Genomic DNA, 8,163 nt, shown 5'->3' on the forward strand with positions numbered 1-8,163 from the left:
ATAAGGTCCTTCACCCAGGCGTCCTGACAGGAAAGGGACCAAACCTGATGATAAAACAACAGGCGGCCTCCCACCCTGTGCACCGAGACGGGGCTTGGAGAGTCATGCAGAGGGCTTGGAGGTAGCCTTGGCATCCAGGATGGGGGTGCCGGCTGAACCTCTGCCCCTGCCTTGGAATCCCCGAGAACTGACTGCCCCCCCCCCCTTGATCTGCCCCTAAACTTAGGTGTGGGGCGGAAGGATCGAAAGGACTGGTTTCCCGATGTGGGAAAGGTCCGACGAGCAGGAGGGGCTGCTGAGGGAAGAAATTGGGACTTATCTCCCGTAGCCTGTGAGATCATCTTGTCCAGTTCTGGACCAAAGAGCGCATCCCCGGAAAACGGCAATGCCTCCACCGCCTTCTTGGAATCGGCGTCCGCGTTCCACTGACGCAACCAGAGGGTGCGGCGAGCCGAAACCGACAAGGCCGAAATACGAGCTGCCAGCAGACAGACATCTGATGATGCCTCCACTAGGTAGCCTGCTGCCTCCCGTATGTGTTCTACCAACAAAACCAAGTCACCTGAAGAGGGGTCATTTCCCAGATTAGAGGACACCTGACCGGCCCAAACCTCCATAGCCCTATTGACCCAACATCCCACCTGCGCAGGACGCTGAAGGAGGCCCGCTGAGGTGTAGATGTTTTTAAGGGTGCTGTCCAAGCGCCTATCCGAGACATCCTTGAGTGTGGAAGCTCCCGGTATAGGTAGTACTGTCTTTTTGGACAGACGGGATACTGATGGGTCAACCATAGGGGGCGTCTCACAGGACTTTCTGCTCTCTGCAGGAAAAGGGTAAGAGGTAAAAAATCTCTGGGAGACCTGAAATTTTTTGTCTGGATGTAACCAGGCCTTTTTTACATGGTCGTCCAATTCCTCAGAAATTGGGAAAACTGCCGACTGTCTTTGCTTCTTAGCAAACACAGAAGGACGCTCAGAAGGCCTCTGCTCCTCTGTAACATTAAGCGTTAAGCGGACAGCCTGGATTAAATCCTCCAGACCCTGAGAGGTAACCTCTGGCTCTGGTAGCAATGGAGCCTCAGGCTCCCCAACATCACCCTCCTCCAAATCCGGCATATCATCATCAGTGTCCTCCAATAGGACAGACTGAGGAAATATCCTGCTTGCAGGAGCCAAAATGGGAGGAGGAGGCTGTGAAGAAGGATCTGGGTTCAAAGATCTAGTTAAACCCTCCACTGCAGCAGCCAAATCAGCCTGCTGATTCCTGGCTGCGTCTCTGTCCTGCCTGGAGGCAGATAGTTCAGAGGCCAATTGTGAAATCACAGTAGACAACTGTGACGCCCATATAGGCACCTCTTGTGAGGGAGGGGGTGACATCATGGGACCTGCTGTACAGGGGTCACATATAAGTGGAGAGGGGTAAGAGGGGTAAACTTAGCCCCACATTTCTTACAGGCCACCTTTTTGGAGGTACCCCCAGCCATATTCATACACCCAGCAATCACCCAGGGAAAGCAGGAAATGCTGGACAGGAGAGGAGTATAGGGGACAGAGTGTCACAAGCCAGCAATAGCGCTCCGTGTAAAGCAAGAGCCTGGCTATCAGGGAGTTTGGCAGACCCAAATCACCTGTCCTCTCTAACGCCCACTGCAACTCACAGTTTTAGGGCTGTCTGGCGCCCGGGAGGGAGACTGCAGCAGCCTCTTCGTCCGTGATCTCCAGCGCTGTAAGCGTCTGGAGAGTGCCTCGTGCTCTGCAGCGTGAGGAGGGAGGAGACGGAAGCCGGCATCTCAGTCGCGCGTACGCTCTAAGCTCCGCCCCCTACCGCGCCGTACTTGAAAGTACTTAGCCGCGCTTTTCTGTGTGATCCCACCCGGATCCCTGCTAACAGGGACCCGGAGGTATACTTACCCCTGTCCAGATGCTGTTGGACGCGGCGTGGCTTATGGACCGCGAGGCGCGCTGCATGCAGCGGCGACGGGGACCCCAGAACGGTGGTTCTGGCAGCCGGGTTCTGGAGGCGAGCTGCAAGCAGCTGCGACCAGACCCTCAACAGCGCCCTCGTCGCAGGCAGATAGGACAGGGACTATCTGCCTGTGTTGATCGTAAAAATTCCAGATAAAAAAAAAAAACTTAAAAAGCCCAGAGTGAGCTAAAAATACGCCCGGCTACCGCAGGGCAAATTCTAAGACTGCCTAGGAGAGGAAGTAGAAGGGGAGGAGTTAGTCACTGTTAATTATTCTAAAGTGCCCAAGCTCCCTGTGGTCGCCCTTCTATTCCCCACTGTAACTCTCCAGTGTCACCTAGTGGAGGAAAGAGAAAATATATTTTCAGTTGTTTCTTTATCATCGATGGTGGAAAACCATGTGGTTCTTCCCCATCGATGATAAAAGTATTCAACATCGATATCAATGGCCATACCTAATTTGGTGGCATTCCACCTATTAGCTAGAGCCACAGACAGCTATGAAGAGTGGGACACATGGAATATTGGGTATATATATACTGTATGTATGTATGTATGTATGTATATAACTGGATCTCTCGTCCTCTCTTATCAGGATGAGCACGTTCCCCAGTAACAACAACCCCGAGTGCATAGACAAGTCAGATCCCGGAACCTTCCATCCGACGAGGAGGAGGTGAAGAGAAGCAGTCGAAAGATTGACTGCATCATCTGCTTCTCCAACTACAACCTATCCAACTGTCTCCCCCGGCGGCTGTACTGCGGCCACACCTTCTGCCAGACCTGCATCAGGAGAATGGACTCAGTGGCCAATGAACAGCGATGGATCCCTTGTCCGCAGTGCCGGCAGAACACCCCAACGCCACGAGGAGGCGTGGCCATGCTGGACCTGTACCTGACGGCTTTTCTAGCGGTGAAGTCAGAGAAGGAGAGCCCCCGTGTGGCCAGCAAAACTCTGCAGACGGACTCTGAGCTGAAAGTGTTCTCCAAAAACGTCCCGGTGAGCCGGCAGCCCACTGGAAGCTGCCCGGGGGGGATCTCTCGTCCTCTCTTATCAGGATGAGCACGTTCCCCAGTAACAACAACCCCGAGTGCATAGACAAGTCAGATCCCGGAGCCCACGGAAACCTTCCATCCGAGGAGGAGGAGGTGAAGAGAAGCAGTCGAAAGATTGACTGCATCATCTGCTTCTCCAACTACAACCTATCCAACCGTCTCCCCCGGCGGCTGTACTGCGGCCACACCTTCTGCCAGACCTGCATCAGGAGACTGGACTCAGTGGCCAATGAACAGCGATGGATCCCTTGTCCGCAGTGCCGGCAGAACACCCCAACGCCGCGAGGAGGCGTGGCCATGCTGGACCTGGACCTGACGGCTTTTCTAGCGGTAAAGTCAGAGAAGGAGAGCCCCCGCGTGGCCAGCAAAACTCTGCAGACGGACTCTGAGCTGAAAGTGTTCTCCAAACACGTCCCGGTGAGCCGGCAGCCCACTGGAAGCTGCCCGGGGTCCGTCTCCGAGCCCCAATTCCCAAGACGGATCTGCTGCAAAAACTGGTTCTGTTGCCCTTGTAGCACCTGTGTGTGAGCAGCGGGAAACGGGAGCAAAATGGGCACTATCCCATTATAGTGGACCGGATTCTGGGTTATAAGGGTTCTACAGTAACTATGAGAACATCACACTCGCACACACACACACACAAACCAGCTAACACATACACAAATTAACATAGTAGACTAATTCTATATGTGGACCGAAATGGCTACAGTGTCTAAGTTGACAGTCAATAAGTCGACACAAAAATGGTCGACATGCACAAGGTCAAAATTGTCAAAAAGTTGACATGTGCAAGGTCGACAGTAACAAAAAGATGACACAAACAAAAAAGGTTGACATGGAAATTGCCATGTCGACTTTTATTGCGTGTCAATACTTTGTTAATGTCATCCTTGTGCATGTCGACCGTTTGTAAATGTTGACCAAGTGCATGTTAAACTTTTGGTGTCGACGTTTTGGCTGTTGACGTAGACACTGTTGACTTGTGATCCGGCTACCGTCATTCCTATACTAAACGCTTTAGTTATTTGTATTGTACTTAAAGAAAATGCAGTGGAACCATCGGTGGTGTCCAGTTTCATGGGATTATCGGTGTACCTTAAAGGAAAAAATATATTTTCAGTTGTTTCTTTATAATCGATGGTGGGAAACCATGTGGTTCTTCCCCATCGATGATAAAAGTATTCAACATCGATATCAATGGCCATACCTAATTTGGTGGCATTCCACCTATTAGCTAGAGCCACAGACAGCTCTGAAGAGTGGGACACATGGAATACTGGGTATATATATACTGTATGTATGTATGTATGTATGTATGTATGTATGTATGTATGTATGTATAACTGGATCTCTCGTCCTCTCTTATCAGGATGAGCACGTTCCCCAGTAACAACAACCCCGAGTGCATAGACAAGTCAGATCCCGGAGCCCACGGAAACCTTCCATCCGAGGAGGAGGAGGTGAAGAGAAGCAGTCGAAAGATTGACTGCATCATCTGCTTCTCCAACTACAACCTATCCAACCGTCTCCCCCCGGCGGCTGTACTGCGGCCACATCTTCTGCCAGACCTGCATCAGGAGACTGGACTCAGTGGCCAATGAACAGCGATGGATCCCTTGTCCGCAGTGCCGGCAGAACACCCCAACGCCGCGAGGAGGCGTGGCCATGCTGGACCTGGACCTGACGGCTTTTCTAGCGGTGAAGTCAGAGAAGGAGAGCCCCCGCATGGCCAGCAAAACTCTGCAGACGGACTCTGAGCTGAAAGTGTTCTCCAAAAAACGTCCCGGTGAGCCGTCAGCCCACTGGAAGCTGCCCGGGGTCCGTCTCCGAGCCCCAATTCCCAAGACGGATCTGCTGCAAAAACTGGTTCTGTTGCCCTTGTTGCACCTGTGTGTGAGCAGCGGGAAACGGGAGCAAAATGGGCACTATCCCATTATAGTGGACCGGATTCTGGGTTATAAGGGTTCTACAGTAACTATGAGAACATCACACTCGCACACACACACACACAAACCAGCTAACACATACACAAATTAACATAGTAGACTAATTCTATATGTGGACGGAAATGGCTACAGTGTCTAAGTTGACAGTCAATAAGTCGACACAAAAATGGTCGACATGCACAAGGTCAAAATTGTCAAAAAGTTGACATGTGCAAGGTCGACAGTAACAAAAAGATGACACAAACAAAAAAGGTTGACATGGAAATTGCCATGTCGACTTTTATTGCGTGTCAATACTTTGTTAATGTCATCCTTGTGCATGTCGACCGTTTGTAAATGTTGACCAAGTGCATGTTAAACTTTTGGTGTCAACGTTTTGGCTGTTGACGTAGACACTGTTGACTTGTGATCCGGCTACCGTCATTCCTATACTAAACGCTTTAGTTATTTGTATTGTACTTAAAGAAAATGCAGTGGAACCATCAGTGGTGTCCAGTTTCATGGGATTATCGGTGTACCTTAAAGGAAAAAATATATTTTCAGTTGTTTCTTTATAATCGATGGTGGGAAACCATGTGGTTCTTCCCCATCGATGATAAAAGTATTCAACATCGATATCAATGGCCATACCTAATTTGGTGGCATTCCACCTATTAGCTAGAGCCACAGACAGCTCTGAAGAGTGGGACACATGGAATACTGGGTATATATATACTGTATGTATGTATGTATGTATGTATGTATAACTGGATCTCTCGTCCTCTCTTATCAGGATGAGCACGTTCCCCAGTAACAACAACCCCGAGTGCATAGACAAGTCAGATCCCGGAGCCCACGGAAACCTTCCATCCGAGGAGGAGGAGGTGAAGAGAAGCAGTCGAAAGATTGACTGCATCATCTGCTTCTCCAACTACAACCTATCCAACTATCTCCCCCGGCGGCTGTACTGCGGCCACACCTTCTGCCAGACCTGCATCAGGAGACTGGACTCAGTGGCCAATGAACAGCGATGGATCCCTTGTCCGCAGTGCCGGCAGAACACCCCAACGCCGCGAGGAGGCGTGGCCATGCTGGACCTGGACCTGACGGCTTTTCTAGCGGTGAAGTCAGAGAAGGAGAGCCCCCGCGTGGCCAGCAAAACTCTGCAGACGGACTCTGAGCTGAAAGTGTTCTCCAAAAACGTCCCGGTGAGCCGGCATCCCACTGGAAGCTGCCTGGGGGGGGATCTCTCGTCCTCTCTTATCAGGATGAGCACGTTCCCCAGTAACAACAACCCCGAGTGCATAGACAAGTCAGATCCCGGAGCCCACGGAAACCTTCCATCCGAGGAGGAGGAGGTGAAGAGAAGCAGTCGAAAGATTGACTGCATCATCTGCTTCTCCAACTACAACCTATCCAATCGTCTCCCCCCGGCGGCTGTACTGCGGCCACACCTTCTGCCAGACCTGCATCAGGAGACTGGACTCAGTGGCCAATGAACAGCGATGGATCCCTTGTCTGCAGTGCCGGCAGAACACCCCAACGCCGCGAGGAGGCGTGGCCATGCTGGACCTGGACCTGACGGCTTTTCTAGCGGTGAAGTCAGAGAAGGAGAGCCCCCGCATGGCCAGCAAAACTCTGCAGACGGACTCTGAGCTGAAAGTGTTCTCCAAAAAACGTCCCGGTGAGCCGGCAGCCCACTGGAAGCTGCCCGGGGTCCGTCTCCGAGCCCCAATTCCCAAGACGGATCTGCTGCAAAAACTGGTTCTGTTGCCCTTGTTGCACCTGTGTGTGAGCAGCGGGAAACGGGAGCAAAATGGGCACTATCCCATTATAGTGGACCGGATTCTGGGTTATAAGGGTTCTACAGTAACTATGAGAACATCACACTCGCACACACACACACACACAAACCAGCTAACACATACACAAATTAACATAGTAGACTAATTCTATATGTGGACGGAAATGGCTACAGTGTCTAAGTTGACAGTCAATAAGTCGACACAAAAATGGTCGACATGCACAAGGTCAAAATTGTCAAAAAGTTGACATGCGCAAGGTCGACAGTAACAAAAAGATGACACAAACAAAACAGGTTGACATGGAAATTGCCAGATGTGTGGCGGAAGTGGGGCGGATGTGATGTCACGCTCCCTGTAAACGGAGCTGACACACTCCAAACCTCCTTAAGCCAGTTGTACACTTTCAAACACTCGTTTTGTAACTCGCTACTATGAGGATTGGTGGTATTAACCCCAGTACCTCTTACATAGTCTTATAACATGGTTTTTTTCAAACGCAATTTTTGTCTGATTAAGCAGTGTTAACGAGGGGGGCGGCACTTCAGACCCTATCCCTGCTATAAATACAGCCTTAGTCATTCTGTCCCTTACCCCTGACGAAGTCCTGTTGGACGAAACATGTTGGGATACTTCTGACTCCTGCTCCTCACTATACTGCCAATAAGTTAAGCTAACCTTATTTCTAACTACAAATATTTTTTGATAGCAGCTTGAAACAGCAGTTCACTATATATATATATATATTATTTTTTCTATAATTCTTTGTTCTATTTTTTATTTCCTATTTTTTCTATTATATATCTTGGTTTTCTCAGCTTTGTATATATACCAGGTGGCACATTGACACTTTTTTTAATACAGTTTTTTTAACACACTTGCTGTGTTCCATTAGTGTAATCATTATACTAAACTAACTCCATTGCCATCCCAGACCTTTATTACTATTGTCATTTTTAGTATCCATTTCTTATCCCCCCCCCCCCCTTTTTTTTTACTCTGTCATTGTGGTTTATATCTGATACATTTTATATTGTGGTTTTATAACATTGTGTGAATATCCATATGTATTTTTATATTTTTCTCTTCTGTGATTAAATAAATCACCTATTTTTCATACATTGTCCCATGTGAAATACGTGCACAGTAGTCGCTATCCAAAGTCCAAAACAAAAACTTTCTCATGGAAATTGCCATGTCGACTTTTATTGCGTGTCAATACTTTGTTAATGTCATCCTTGTGCATGTCGACCGTTTGTAAATGTTGACCAAGTGCATGATAAACTTTTGGTGTCGACGTTTTGGCTGTTGACGTAGACACTGTTGACTTGTGATCCGGCTACCGTCATTCCTATACTAAACGCTTTAGTTATTTGTATTGTACTTAAAGAAAATGTATAATCTGTAGCATCTGA

At 49.1% G+C, this 8,163-nt stretch overlaps 1 protein-coding gene across 1 annotated transcript; it reads left to right on the forward strand.

The window, feature by feature from the left end:
* Nucleotides 1–4,378: 4,378 nt before the first annotated feature.
* LOC146036567 (uncharacterized) lies at nucleotides 4,379–7,869 on the forward strand. Its single transcript, XM_083160529.1, has 2 exons — nucleotides 4,379–4,807; nucleotides 5,740–7,869. The coding sequence occupies exon 2, from the start codon at nucleotides 5,741–5,743 to the stop codon at nucleotides 6,443–6,445; it is 705 nt and encodes a 234-aa protein (XP_083016655.1). The 5' UTR covers nucleotides 4,379–4,807; nucleotide 5,740; the 3' UTR covers nucleotides 6,446–7,869.
* Nucleotides 7,870–8,163: the final 294 nt, after the last annotated feature.

The sequence above is a fragment of the Crinia signifera genome, chromosome 9 (genome assembly GCF_055691185.1).
Source record: "Crinia signifera chromosome 9, ASM5569118v1, whole genome shotgun sequence".
Taxonomy (NCBI): Eukaryota; Metazoa; Chordata; class Amphibia; order Anura; family Myobatrachidae; genus Crinia; species Crinia signifera.

Coding starts and splice junctions, on each gene's coding strand:
- LOC146036567 (XM_083160529.1), top strand. CDS start 5,741: ATGAGCACGTTCCCCAGTAACAACAACCCCGAGTGCATAGACAAGTCA.